This window comes from Thunnus maccoyii, chromosome 15 (assembly GCF_910596095.1).
Source record: "Thunnus maccoyii chromosome 15, fThuMac1.1, whole genome shotgun sequence".
Lineage (NCBI taxonomy): Eukaryota > Metazoa > Chordata > Actinopteri > Scombriformes > Scombridae > Thunnus > Thunnus maccoyii.
This window is the reverse complement of record NC_056547.1, coordinates 11,969,625-11,985,404: the sequence shown is the minus strand read 5'-3', so window position 1 is coordinate 11,985,404 and position 15,780 is coordinate 11,969,625. Positions and strand designations below refer to the sequence as shown.

At 38.9% G+C, this 15,780-nt stretch overlaps 1 protein-coding gene across 1 annotated transcript in view; it reads right to left on the bottom strand.

The window, feature by feature from the left end:
• Window positions 1-15,780, bottom strand: part of LOC121913039 (oxysterol-binding protein-related protein 10) — a 78,623-nt gene that overhangs the window by 11,888 nt on the left and 50,955 nt on the right. Inside the window, exon 7 of the mRNA XM_042435671.1 lies at window positions 14,761-14,891. Within this exon, the coding sequence (XP_042291605.1) occupies window positions 14,761-14,891 (131 nt within the window). The remainder of the gene's footprint in view (window positions 1-14,760; window positions 14,892-15,780) is intronic.

Below are 15,780 nucleotides of genomic sequence, written 5' to 3'. Positions count from 1 at the left end.
CAGACGGCTAGTACGACAAAAATGAATGTTATATACTGTATGTAGATGTATGAAGGCCAAACTCTTCAGGCATTGTGTTCACTTTCAAAAAGAATATACTACCGCAAAAATAGTACAAGTATAATACTTGGTAAAGTATACAACTCTAACCTTAAAAATATGGTGCTAAAGGGTTAGCTAATAACTAAATTAGCAAAATAGCTAAATTTGGTAGCTACGGCAATGCAACTTTCTAATAAGGCACCCTTTATGAAGCTTTTAAAAATATAACTATGGCTTTATTGACAGTTAATAAACAAAGCTTTATAGATCAGTTATAATCCATTAATAAAAACAACTTTTGGGTTGCCAAGTTCCTTTACAGTGCTTGGACCATTTGACCTAAATCCATTTATTAACAACTTATTAACATTTATAACTGTACTCGATGGATTATTTAGCATTTGTTAATGGATTACCGACATTTATAACTTTAACTAAATAGAAAGGGTAAAGACCAAAATGGATTTCTTGCAACCTGGCAACCCAAAAGATGCTTTTTATTAATGGCTTATAAGTGATCTGTAAAGCCAACGTTTAACCATTTAACACTTCATAACAGCGCCTTATTAGAGAGTTGTCGACTAATATTATAACTATATTAAATTTGTACATCTTATCCACAAGACTGGGAGGAACTGTGGCTTTTCACTTTGATCCACTTCAAAATCATTTCAGCAACTTTTACGGATGCTGAAAATGTTTACCACCAGAATGAACCCCGCTGGCTACTTTGTTCTATAATTTATGAAGTCAACAAAGAGCCTCAGTGTTGGAGGAAAACTATGCCTCCCATTTCAAATCAGTAGTGTTTACTGCTAAAATGCACGAGTGTAACCCCTCCAGGCTGCAAGAACTCTTCTCACCCCATATTTAAAACATTATGCAAAGACAATATGTAAAGGTGAAGGGTGAATGCATGCATAACACACACACACACACACACACACACGTACACAAACATCAGCTTGTAAACACTCACGCTGCATTGCTGTGTAGCTACAGGCTTGACCTGCATAAAACTGGATCTCATCTCCAAAAATGGAAAAAAGTAGAGCGGCCTCAGCAACCAACAGTAAAATCCACCAAAAGGAGAGAAGTTAAAGATGTGCTCTTGCTGCACGAGGCTTCAATTGGTGCAAAATTCAATTAGAGGTGAACTCTCAGTGGGAAACCTGAAGAAAACTGTGTCTTTTGAAGAGTTTAAAGCTCTGAGAGGCACCGCAAACAAAAACGAATGCACATCATCTTCCTCATCTGAGAGAGTCAGCTGACTGAGTGAGCGGTATTCAAAGAGGAGTCTTGGCTTTTGTTGGAGCGATGTACAAATGTGGCTGAGTTAAGGTGGTGAGCGGCTGTGCGTGACTCGCAGAGAGTGTGTCTCCTCTCTGCCCACCACCCGCTCTGAAAAAAAACAAGGAGGAGGGGGGGGGAGGAAAAAAAAAGCTCAGGGAAAGTCCCAGTGACGTTTCCCTCTGCACCCTCCCATCATCCCTTTGCCGTGCTTCCCTACATCCCTTTTTTACCCTTTCCTCCCCTTGTGGCATCTACCTCATCACATGTTCCTCTGCTCTCCTCCCTCCTGTCCTCTTCTGACATGCTCCATCCCTCCTTCTACACCTCCTCTCTCCCTCCATCTTTCCTGCTTTTATCTAGCTTCCCAACCCCCTCACTTATCTCTCTCCTCTTCCTCTTCAGCACATGCGGGTGGGGTGAGCATATCAGCTTGCTTAATTACCACTAGTCTGCAGTTATGCAATCCTACAGTACTCAACTCTTTTCCAGGAACTCATGGGCGGCTGTCTGGCTCTCCAACACGCTTTATCTCATATTTTTTTACAAACCCTCTCTCTTCTATCTCACACTATTCCGCTGTCTTCTCTAAATCTGCTCCATCCTGACAGTCCTCCTTCTAATTGACTCCAGTCTCCTGTTTGATTCACTCTTCTTCTCTCTTCCTCTGCCCTCGCACTGTCATCTTTGTCACTGTTTCTTTCGTTCACACTCCCTTCCCTCATCTCCTCATTCACGCCATCCGCTATTTTGTTTCATCATCATCTTTCTCCTTAACTGTCTCCTCATCCATTCACAAGTTCCCCCGTTCTTTTATTCTCCTACTCTGAATGCTTCTCGATTTCTGTTTCTTTTCTGTCTGTTTCTATCTCTCTTGCAAAGCATCAGGGGAGAGTGTGGGCGCCTGGTTGCTTGCGCTCCCACTTCAAAGACTCCTTTCCTCAGTTTGAACGGGCTAAACTTTGAGGGCTAGTCCTCCTTAGCCAGCCCTCCCCTTCATCCCCTATCACCATCACTTCCATTTTTACGCATTTCTTTGTCAAAACAGCATCTGAGAAGCAGGGGAATGAGTAGGTGAATGAGACTCAACTCCCAAACCTTTTGTTATGAAATCGCTCTCTGACAGAAGTGTCCTCTTTCTAGCTCTGCCTTTGAAGTGTGTATGCTAGGGTAAAGTGGATTTCTGCTCCCTTTGGGCACAGTCAAGGAAAGAAAGTAAGACGGTAACCTGAATTGTTCCTCATAACCAGAGCAGCGATGCCAGATTTGTTGCGCAACTTACATTTTTTGTCTCCTCCCAGCTCAAACTAGATTTTAATTTATTTATTGTGTTTCCTGCTGTGTTGAGTTGTGTGAGTACTAGACTTGACCCTGAACCTGAACCTGAAATCATACTCAATTCTACTGCATATTGGAGCTTTTAATATAATCAGCAGCAGATCACATGTGTCCCAGGTGTTGTTTGATGTTTGCATAAAGCACCGGCAGCAGAAGAAGAAATTAAGCTAATTAAGCTAATTTTAACTACACTCAGCAGCTGAAACTCAAAATCCTCAATTATAGTTCATAAGTCTCATCACTGTAGTAACAACATGCACAGACATATTGAGATTATGATGTATGAATTTGATTTAACAGTAGAGAGCCACAATCTAGATAGAAGGTTGATGAGATGAGCCCAAGAGGACATCTTTAAATTACTTGTTTCGCTTGTCTGTCATCTGTTAAAAATCAAAAGATATTTAATTTATAATATAAAATAGAGAGAAGCAGCAAATCCACAAATCTGAGAAGCTTGAACCAGTGAATGTTTGCCGTTGTTGCTTAATAAATAGACAATTAATTAATTTCCTCACATCAGCAGAATTCACTAATCAATTAATCAACTAATCATTTCAGCACTATTCTACTTGTGTAGCCTGAATTCTTATGAACTCTTATTTATCAATACTAAAAGAATAAAACCATGCTAGCCAAGCGGCAACCTCCGGGGCTGAAAAATGAAGCCAACGCGGAAGTGCCAAAAACTGCAGTTCCTCGAATGGCCACTTGAGGCTGGCCCCAAACGCAAGTCAATCCCCATAGACCCCCATGTTAAAATGCCCAACTTTACAGCACAAATAAACATGTTTACAGTCTGGTACATAAAATGGTTTTGGTCTCTATAGCTAATTTCCCTGTTCATGACAATTGTATGGTGGTGAATTTTTATATAACTGACCTGTTTAAATTTTATTAAGGATTAAAGTTATGCATAATTAAGGGTATGGGTGCTTTGAGTGACAGGTGGGTGCCATCACAGGCATGTCGCTACCATGGCAACAATGTTGGTTATGTAATGTAACCATGGCATAACAGAGATTCACAGAGTGCAGGTGTAGCCGTAGCCGTCGCTATTTCACTTTGTTGTCAGTTCATGAAAGTTCATTGTAGCATTTTGGTCGCCTAAAAAATCTTGTACAGTATTTGGTTGCACTAAAAGACCCTCTAAGGAGTTGAATGTTCAGTTTTTTCTGGTGAGTACATTTTGTTTTAATGTTTTTAAGCCTGTTTTTCGCTAGCAAAAATTAGAATTAGCATTAGCATTATCACAGTTAACCATAGACTGTAAATGCACTGTGCTAACCAAGCTAGCAGCTAGCATCACAGTCAGCTCCACGCTCTCGTCCAAATATGGTCACTTCTGGCTCCAAATATCCAAGATGGTGACGATGAAAATACAAATTCGTGGCTTCAAAACAGGAGTCCACAGACCAATGGGTGATGTCACGGTGGCTACATCCATTATTTTTTACAGTCTGTGATGCTAGCAACTCTGTGAGCATGCTACATTTGCACAATGACAGGGCTAACAGGCTGATTTTTAGTAGGTAATGTTTACCATGTTCACCATCTTGCGTAGCATGCTAACACTTGCTAATTGGCACTGAACACAAAGTACAGCCAAGGCTGTTGAGAGTGCCATTAGTTTTGCAGGTATTTGGCCAAAGTTAACCAAAGTATTGGACCGATTGAAATTTTAACCTGATGATGGCACTAAATGAAAAGTTAAGGGAACACCAAAATGATTAAAATGTGTGCACTAAATTTCATGGCAATCCATCCAATAGTTGTGGAAATATTTCACTCTGAACCAAAAATGTCAATCTCATGGCACTAAAGAAAAAGCGAGGAAGTAGGATTCATCCTCTGTGGGACATGAACATCTATACAAAATTTCAGGGCAATCCATCAAATTGTTGAGATTTCTTGATCTGCACTTGGCTAAAAAGATGTTTTCATACATTGTACAATTTTGCATAGCCCAAACTGTCTTTCCCTTGATGCATGCCATTGCTGTGGACTCATAATGTGTCAGTGCAACATATTGGGCATCATTTTGATAATGCTCCTTATATTATTTCCAAATACGATAGTAATACTGACATATCATTGACAAAACCAGCATATGTTCACTCGTCAGACAATATTAGTGTAGACAAGTTCACTTAAGCTTCATCTTCTTGTAATTGCAGATTACAGGTCCTCTGTTGAAACTCATCCTATTTGTATTCTGCCTGTGAGCCTCTGACCTCTCTCTTATCAGCATGGCATTTTCTCTGCTTAGACTGTAGTTGCCTAGATGTTTTTGTTTCACTTCACTTTTAGTAAACCGGCATCAGCAATCATACCATGTTCAAATTATTCAAAAATTCAAAACACCACTAGCTCAATTGTTTGACAGTTTAGTCAAACAATCACTGAACTCTCTGCATGCGTGCTGTACACTTATCCTTTATTTAAATAAAAAAAACACTGCCTGAAAGAGCAGGACATTTGAATAAATTCATGGATCCACTTACTAAACTTGCATCAGTGTGTATTTTCCAAGCTCCCCTTCCTCTCTTAAATGTCAGGTGTGTTTTGAATGTCAACTGCCAGGGAGATACTGAAAAGCTTTTGAATTACAGCTTCTAAGGGCTTCCAGTTTGGATCCAATTTCTCTCAAAGCTACAAGTTTTTTTTTTTTTACCGTGCACCTGTCATTTTATACTAAGTATACAAGCAGTTACACTAGTTGCAAATTTTACATTAATTAGCAGCTTTAAAGGCATTTAAATAGTAGATGATGTTTGGACAGACTGAAACAAATCAGCCTACATTGTTCTAACTATACTGTACCTACAAAACCACATAACATTACATAGTTCCAGTAAGATGCGACTAAAGGAAAAGCAAAACAGTGAATGCACGAAAATCATGAAAGGTGACAGAAGCAGTGAACATATAGAAGCATTTTCTTGGGTACCAGGAGAAGGAGTACAATGCTAGAGGTAAAAAAAAAAAGAGATGGAAAAGCGGCTCAGATGCACCATCAACATGGAAAAATGGAACAAATAAAGCACAGCTTGCAAGTCACCACTTGAATGTTTGTGAATCAACACTGAGTCAGTATCAGACCTCCCAAAATCTCCTGCTTCTTCAAAAAAAAACAAGACAAGTAGGGCTGAGACTTTGGGTTTCGGTGCTTCATGTATAAATTATAATGAGCAGCAGAGCGCGCGCACACACAAACACACACACTTACACAAAGATGAAAGAAACTGTACACCATTACACTCGGTGGTGAGTCATATCGAGGCCAGTCCCAGTTAAAGATGAGGCAGTTATATCTATGAATATGCAAATATTTTTCAGTTGAAAAGTTGAACTGCTGGACACAAGATGTTTCCTACTTAACTGTTAAATCCATTCATAGTGTAATGTGCACTGGAGGCTTCAAGTTGGGGTTTTTTTGGACCACAATTGGCTCCAAACTAGATTTGATGTCACAAACCACGCTCGTAGGTACACGCCTTAAAGTCACATTTAAGATGAGCACAGGGAAACTTTCCACTTTCAGCAGATTAAAGTGAAAACAGCCTTCTAGTGTCAAACCCTGCACATACATCATCCTGCACAGTGAAGCTCAAACATCTGACTGAAATAACAATAAGCAAAACACATTTTTGACTGGAGGGGGAGTTTAAACCTAACAAGCCAGAAATACTATACATCTCATGTTCTCTGTTTAAACTGTATCTCTTGCACAGCCGTGATTTTCTTAGCTTCTGTTTGCAGCAGAAATAGCATGCAGTGATGCTAATTCAAAATGTAATGGCATAATGTGTTGCATAATCACACGCTACTAAATGTACATCTTTTTTTTTTTTTTTTTTAAAGCCCTCCTCCACTCATAAATGTGTTTTGCTTTATGTTACTGAATTTGGATGTTTGAGCTTCACTGTGCAGGCAGATGTATGTGCAGAGTCTGACACGTAAAGGCTGTTTTCACATTCATCTGTTAAAAGGGGAAAGTTTCTCTGTGCTCACCTTAAATATGAGTTTAAGAAGTGTTCGTACAAGCATGAATTTATAACATGACAACTTGATTGATGATTGATTCTGTTTCTTTATGGATTAAAGGATGTGCTTTAAAGACTTTCTTAACAAGGAAATTAAACTTTTTTGGGGGGAAAAAATCATCAGACATTATTATTCAAAGAAGAATATTTTTATATGTCTTAAATTGATGTCTGGAGGGGATCTTTAAAATTCCCTGTCTTCAGACACGAGGTGAATACAGTGCTAACTGCCTCTCTCCCTCTGATATAAAGTCTAAAGAAAATCAAAAACTGAGAAACATTGTGCATCAAATGTCCTTGTCAAGGAGCTTTGAGGCAGATTAGAGCAACAAAGAGTCATCACAGTTGAGAACATTGAACTCTGAAAAACTTAACCTCACTTCTCACCAATTAATGAAATACCATCTTTGTGTTACTACCCAACTCCTACGCTTTAATTCAGACTTCAATGTAGTTTTATAAACAGCGTGATCGCACCATGTTCAGAGTGTTTATTGATGTTGTTAATGTTAACCCAGTGAGCTCAACACTCTCAATGCTTTTGTTTATTGGTGCAGAAATACTCTATTGATGAGGTCATGTATCTGCCTCACAGATACAAACATTATGAAAGGTTTCTGTCAGGGTGAGAAGAAACACTTGAGTATATTTTATATTTTTTCATGTAAAATGTGAAGGTTGTGGTGTGTCTATTAGGAGTGCGGTGAGAGACAAAGGAGGGAGACGTTTCTAAGACTACAGCCAGGTGTCATTGACAGTTTCTGAGACTAAAGCTGGAGTTCAATGATGAGAGGGATTACAGTGCGGAGAGTGAGTCATGGCTTGATGTTTTCCCTGCTGAACAGACTGAATCAGAACTGAGAACACACTGCTCCTTATTTGGCATTCTCGCAATGGGACTGACAGGATCTTTATGTCTGTTAATAAGGTTCAAGCAAAGTTGATACAGCATCTCATAAACACTTCATCTCTCTGGCTGACTGTCATGAGCCAGTTCGGAAGCATCTGATTTATGTAGTTCGAATAAATTTAAAGTGCATTATTCTTTTGCATACTGTAGGTTGACCACACCTGCAAATCCAATAATCTAAAGCTTATTCCACACTAATGTCATCACCGCTGTTTAAATATTTAAATTGATCTTAAGTTAAAGTGTACACTCACTATATTAGTGCAACAGACTAATACATTGAAGCATTCAGAAGAGCTGCACAGCTATACAGCAGAGGACTTTGCTGCCCTCTGCTGGAATAAAGAAGAAACAATAACTCAAAGAGTTTGAAGCTGAAACTGCAGGAAAGTAAACAAAACCATCTTTCAGTACTACTCTAAAGTTTTTTTTGCTTTCTGTACCTCCACAGTGGAATTTTATTATGATTATTTTTGTCTACTCTCTATATATGACATCTATCACATGTTGCGATCCAGAGTTAAAGGATTGTTTTCCCTGATCTGAACCTTAAGATTCACAAATTTGGGATTTTATAAATAAAATTGGCTTAATTTAAAAGTAGGGTCATAATGTTGCTTTCTTTTGTCTCTGTCTGGATACAAAAGAAAACAAACATTGTTTTTGGACATATTCACTCCTTGTAAAGGAGAAGATAATCTATGACAAAATGACAAAAAATTAGCAAGAATAAAACTAACAATCTTCAAAATAAACATTTTTTTTATTTTGAGAGAAATCTCTCATCCAACAGGCACTCAGGAGGGAAGATTTCCTCTCCTATTCTGCCTTTCGCTGTTAATACTGAGCTGACTGAAGGTCTGTTATTAACTCTATCCTACAGCAGCAGCTTATATCCACAGTAATACAATGTATGGATCTAATATGTAGCAAGGGAGCACGCTGGTGCTGTTGCAAATGCATAAACCCGCCTGATTTCTGCTAGCACCAGCAATTTTACCCCCTCGTTTTCCCAGAGTCACGCACTAGCCCCGTGATTACTCCTGCTGTCTGCATACTAGGACTGAATATCAAACGCCACAGTGGTGCTACATAATTCAAACAGAAAAGCTTTACTATTCTGGGGTAATGTATTTTCTTCATTGCGCTCAAGACTACTCATGAGATTACACACAAGATGGTGAACCTGAAAACAACCAGGGGTATGAATTAATGATTCAAGAACTGACCTCCCTTCTGATTCAGTCACCCCTTTGCATCTTGCATTTAACTCTACTTGCATTGTGTTTCACAGCCACAAGGTGGCAAAATCACTGTCACGCACCTTCACCTCTAACATCTGATAAATGATCAACCCAAGAGCATATCCAATCTCTGTCCTTCATTATCTAAACATCACATCAGTGAAAAAAGGTAACACAATCAAATCTCTCCTTCTACCTCCTCATCCTTCCTTTCTCCTTCACACCAACACCAAACTTTCAATCACTCTGACCGGACAGGGAGTTAACAGACTGATGATGGTGCTGAATGTCATTAAAAGATGAATAAACATGCGTGTCATGTCGGACTAATGCGCCTTTGCAATCTGCACAGCATCTCCTCCAATTTTTTTGCCCTTCTTCTTCAAACGCCGGCCAGAGCATCTTTGAAGGCTCTAATGAAATCTGGTTTGAGCTGCGGGGCAGAACTGACAGGAGGAAGTGCAAAATCTGAAACAGCAGTGATGGGGTGTGGTAAAAAGTCTTAAACTAAATTTGTCATGGCAAAATGAGATGTCTGCTTTTCTTTTTTTTTCTTTTTCTTACCTATACAGATCTTCTATTTTTGATGATATGGCACAATGTCATTTGGAAAGAAAACTGTAATTTCAGCTCCAGGCAAAAGTGCTAGCCACACACTGACATTTACACAATCAGTGACAGGCTTCAAGACAATACTTGACGAAGGCTAGAATATACTATTTTTTTTAATGTATTATTGGTTAAGAAAGTTGAGACCTTTACTTCTGGATTCTTTTAGGTAGTTAGTTACAAAATGGCCCCATTGTAATTTAGCCTGTATTTGATTTTGAGTGCATTTTTTTCTTACAAATCAACAGATTAAATTATAGCGTAAGAATAAAGTGAAATTTTGAGTATTTTGATATATTATTTGTGCACTTGTGGTGGATTTAAACCTGCATAAATACATTTTTTGGCCACTTGGGGGCAGCGACATAAAAAAAAACAACACTGACATTTTACTTTCTTCTAAAATTCATATGGCAGTTGGAAAAGTTCAATAAAAACAATTAAAATATACAATGTCGATATGGCAAATGTGTTAGAAATTTGGAGTCATGTTTCTGTCAAATGTTAAGTCCAATATTCATTCTCGTTTTAGTTCTGTTTTTGTCTCCACCAATTCCTGCAAGAAATATCTGACTCTTCATCTGCTAAATGCTCCTCTATGTTCACCAACTAGCTGCTAACTTTATCTGCTGGGTGAGAAGGTGATAATTTCTTGTGGGTTTATTACTACAAGCAACATTTTTCACATTACACCAAGTAATTTTTAAAAAAAAATTTAGGATAAAAATTGTTGATTAATGCAGCTTTTAAGTTTTTTGGTCAGTTAACATTTGTTGGGATGTCACTTAAATCCTGAAGGACTTGTGCTTGGAGTCAAAAATTGAACAGAATGCTTCTTGGGATAATGCAAATCACCCCCTGTTCACTACAAGTTCACTATATTCATCCTCCTTCATTTTATTTGACTGTCTGAGTGTCAAATTTAAACACTATATTTCCCACAATGGAACAGCATTTACACTACTTTTTGCTAACGATCCCACAATGAAATGTGTCAAATTTTATAGATGATAAAATTACTGACTATATGTGTCAGTGATGATACTGAAATTTCAATTTACTTCTCACTATAAGCTAAACTGCTGTTATACAGGGAATAATGAACGAGGGAGTGATTTCAAACAACACAGCCCATTTCTTTCTCCATTTGTCTCCATGTCACTTTATGGGGCTCTGATGAAATATGATCAAATCATGTAAATCCCAGATGGTCAATTTTACAGTTTTCTCAGTGTCTATATCTTATTTTATGACCGGCATGACTTGACATTACCTATTAGTGGAACACAGTATCCTAAGAGCACGTCCATTTGACAGACACATACTGACAGAGGCAAGAATGTCTATGCGGATGGTTAGCTGAGGTCCCCTGAATCAGAACTGCCATAATACTGTCTGAAATGTCTTTAAAGGAGTCAAATCACCATTATGAGCTGCCCCTCTCTGCTCCTAATTGTGTACCATGAAGTATGTTGAACAGCTTGACAATTAGCTGTAAATGGGTTGACAGTGCAAAGCTGTATTACCCCTTTCACACTCATATGTCAATACAAAATGATCATTAACATGACAGATTACATCTCTCCAGCTCTAGATTAGACTGCTGCCAGCACAGTAAATCTCTCATGCCATTAAAAGGAGGCTGATTATTGCTCACATCAAGGGCAAAATGTCCCTTTCTGCATTTCGCACCTGGTTATAAAATCTGAAATGAGTGTTTAACAGGCTACTCCATAATAAGACATACTTATGACAGGTAACAACATGAGTCTAACATTTGACAAAGTGGCTGTTATGAGTGAGCATGGCAGGAAATGCTGCTGAGATGACACTTGCCTCATTAATCTTCATCTTGTTATTCATAGTCGAGGATTCCATTATTTCGCCATGTTATGATAAGTGTTTCAGAAATATGACCTGTGTTTACATAATGTACAAATTAACAACTTTTGTGCTGCTGTTGCTGTTCAGACACCAGTAGTTGGTTTTCAGTTGAACAGCAGTTACTATAGCAACCCCTACTGGCTAAATGCCATAGCAGTTACAGTTTAACTGTGCTGCTGATACCACATTATTAAAGGGTAACAACAGCAGACTGTATATAAAGATGGATGACATGACATCTCCCCTAGAGGTGAAGTGAAAATAGCTCAGTCGCCCCCTGGTGGCTGGTTGCAGTATAGGTCATAAACCTCGCTACCTCCATGTTGACAACCATTTTACCCTAAGATGGTTTCTGTCACATTAGGTAGTTCTCACAGTGATGCATGTTCATGTATGCTCAAGTGCTCGTTTTTCTGATTTGTTTGTTTTTGATTAGGTATTTGAGGACATTAAAGTGGTCATGATTAATAGCTGTGATTAACAGCTGCTCTCAAAACTCCATCAGATGCGGCAGAAGAGCCGAGTGACCGGAGCAGCTTCTTAAGGGAAGACGCTTAAGTGTTGTTACTTTAATGTAAAAGTGGCTAAGGCTGCAGCTAGCTAGTTTCTGAATTGCTTCTGGCAGGTTTATCTTTCCATAGTGGCTCCTGGGTTCACACGGTGACAGACAGCTGTCAGTCAAGTGAAGGGGAGGACCAACGGGGGGCTATCGCCCAGCTCCCCTGACTCTACTGTGCAAACTTTGGTTGCATAGCGGCAGGAATTGGTGGCATGTCATCCATCTTTATATATGGTCTATGGTAACTTTACCATTACAATTTTGCTAGCTCCCTCCCTCCCAGCATATTTAAAAAATGCAACAGAGAACTGCACAGGGCAACGCCTGTAGGGGGTGTGGCCTCATGGCTACATAGTGTGTAACGCGGGAGGTCAGGTTACACGGACCAGAGTAGGACTCTAGTGCACACTGTATGGGCCCAAAAACATGAAAACACAGCGGACACACAGCAGATTTTTTTGGCTTCATGCACCACTGAGCAACTTTCATAGGAAACAAGGGGGGGCCATCTTTGAAAACTGTTTTCAGTTCTCCTTAATACATCCATGTTGCATACATTGTGGTTATATGCTGGTCATGTAAATGCATTTCCATGGTTACGTAGAGGTACATATCAAATGACTTTATACCTATAGACATTTAGAAGCATCCATTTAGTGTGGGGGAGTTACATAACGGTACATTCAGCAGAGCATTTGTGGAGTTTAACAGCCGAAAAAACTGTATTTGCTCTGTTGCACACAGAAAAACACAAACTCCCTCTTTTTGAATCATCTAACTATTGTTTTTCAGTGATGTCTTGCTCAACACCAACATAATGAATTATTCTAAATACAAGTTAACTTTCGGTTTTAGATGTCAATATCAATGACAATGACTCAGAAAAAAAACTCTACAGAGGAACACAAGCATTTTTAAAAAAGGAATATAACAAAACTAATGTGAAATTACAAGTCCATCACATGAGAAAAACTTCAGATATCATCTCATTAAGACTATTAGACTAGCCCCTCCCCCCCCCCAAATCACGAGGAAAGGTAGTTGCTCCCACCTAACACAGGGTAATGTGATACCTGTTGATATCACAAACACACGTACACGTAGAGCAGTAGCATGTATTTCCTATAGGGACTTTTTCAAGTCTTAAAAAAGTCAGGTACGTTTATGTACAGTAGAGACTTTGTGAGAATTAGTTGCATTTTATCCAATCCTTCAACAGTTTCACCCTTACTTCTAGTCTAGTCAAATCGTCAAAGGCCAACTGCTGTCTTCAACTTTCATTAGAAGGGTCTTTAGTTCACTTAAAAGCTGTGACGGTGACATGCATAATGAGGGGAAAATTGCTATGCGTAAAAACAAAAATCATCTTTACTTCTCCTGTTAAAACATCCCTAAAATCCACCCACGGATACTAGACATAATTGGGGAGTGTTACAGTTTACTCTGTTTAGGATCCATCCTTCTCTCAACTGCCTGGCATACTTCAACTATAGGTTATGATTCTCAACATTTACAATTTGCTGTTTTTACAGGGCATTGTGGTCATACATGGTGGAAAATAATGTCAGGAGATTAATTTGCACATCTGTGTTCCTGTTTATCCTAAAATGATTAAGTCTGCTGTAGAAAGACTCCTTGCTGTTTGATTCTGACAGACTGGAAATAAAACTTGACATCCACAGCTGATTTTTTTTTATATAGTCCAAAGATTTTCATCTATGAAAGCAAAATCCACTGTAGCTGCAGTCTTAGTACTTTGATGTAAGCTCAGATCATTTATATTTCCAGGGTATCCATGGTAATGAGAAAAAATACCAAAAAGAAAAACGCAAGATGAGGAAAGATTAGCCTCTTTTTAACAGCATTATGTCTTTTATGATAATATTGCAGAAAGTTTTATTTATACAGCAATGCTACAAAGGGAATAAAAACAAAAAATGTTTCTTTTAGGGTGGATTTAGTCCTTTTAAGTTGATGATCAGCTAAATTTATTATTAAGATGTCTGCTTTCCATTTGGGACAGAAAGCAAGTAACCAATGTCTCACCCTCCCATCGCCTCTCACTCTCCGCCCAACTGACGCACATTTACGTCACTGTCACCTGGTCTCTATTTCCTGTCATTGATACAGGGTGGTCCAGACAGTTAGACAGCCCATCTCTGCAGCAGGCAGACAGAAAATTCATTAAGCCTCCTCCTGGGATCTGCTCAGTTCCAGCTCTATAACTGTGTGACCCACTTATTTGACAGCAACTCTGTTAAAACTTTCAGAAGCTGAGTGCTTCCCTTGCTGAGCAACAAGGGCAAAGGCAAGACAATAACGTCACTAACACTGATTTGTTTGAGCCTGCTGGCACACAGAGGAAGTCTTAGAAGTGGCAATTTCTTTCAGATTTTTCATAACACTTTGTATCTTGCAAGGAATCCTCCACTTTTATTTCACTTAACTACAGCAAGAAAATCAACTTACAGCAACCAAAAAATATAAAAATCTATCTAAAAATGTTCTTTGGAAAATGGTTACCAGTAAAATAAAGGTTGTATGTTGGGCTAAAGCCTTTTAACAAGGCTGAGATTAGGAAAGAAGAAGGAATTTCTATGTGTGATTAGTATGATTTTCTTTAACAGACAACAATCTGTACGGTAACCTTTCAAACACGTTGAAGTCTACATCTTCTAGATTAATTGTGCAGCCCTGCAGTTGCCTCAGACCCACATCTGAGACTCCTCATGTCTGTAAACTCAGATCTCTAACACACCAAGACATCAGGGGGAAAGCACAAAAGAGCGAGTCACACGACAAAGGTGATAATTGAGAAAATGACATAACGTGTCTCACCTCAGCACCATGGGACAGACTCCTTTTCCTGAGGGCCGGGGAAGGCTCGGCTGATCGCAGAGGAGTCAGACCTCCGTTCTTCAACTGCTCCCCTGAGGGCGACTTTGGTACAGTCCACACAGGAACACCATCTGAAAAACGACAAGGGCACTGTCAGAGCCATGTGCCGGCTTCTAGTGAACAAGAGTGGAGGAGGAAATAATGGGGATTTAAAACTATATGATGTAGATTTGTTGATTTGTGTGTATTAATGTGCTTGATTTTTGTTTGGGATGAAACTAACAAGAAGAATCAAAGAGGGATGCGGGAGAAAACTCGATTTATTTCTGACATTTAATATTAGATCTCAAACTGAAATGAGAGCGTGTGATTGACAAGAGACTAGACACCAGGAAATTGCACGCGTATGTGTGTGTGCGCTTGTGTGTCTGTTTGAATTTAATATTTGTTCTGTGTGATATCCTGGCCTGTTGCAATGCAATGACTCAACTCAGGTCAAACAAACAGAAATGACTAGAAGGATGATTCATGTAGACTCTGGGCCACAAACAATAAAATCTTTCACAGATATAGAACAAATCTAAACCTTGTACGACCGCATATCATGACACAGCCTTCAAACAATTGTATGTCAGTTGCTGTAGTTGTTCAGGCATTTAAAAATCAATACACAATCTGAAAGAACTGAGCCTCTCTGGACTGCCAGAGGTGTTGATTCAACTCATTCTGGAGGTTGTATTTTGCAGTGCTTTTAAGGAAAAATCCCTTTGTATGCCTTTCAGTGAGTCAGTGTTGTGAGGTACAGCAATGAACAGCTGTTTCTCTTTGCTAGTGCTGTTTTACTGTGTTTTGAATACATCATTATGATTTTTGAGACTTTTCTACATTCCATATTTAACAATATTGCACTTATGACTACTGCTACTGTAAATCAAAAGGCAGCTACAAGAGTTGAGTCTTACAGTATTATGTAGCATACAAATAAGCAGGATGTGGAGGCTTAAGAGACATCAAACTAAG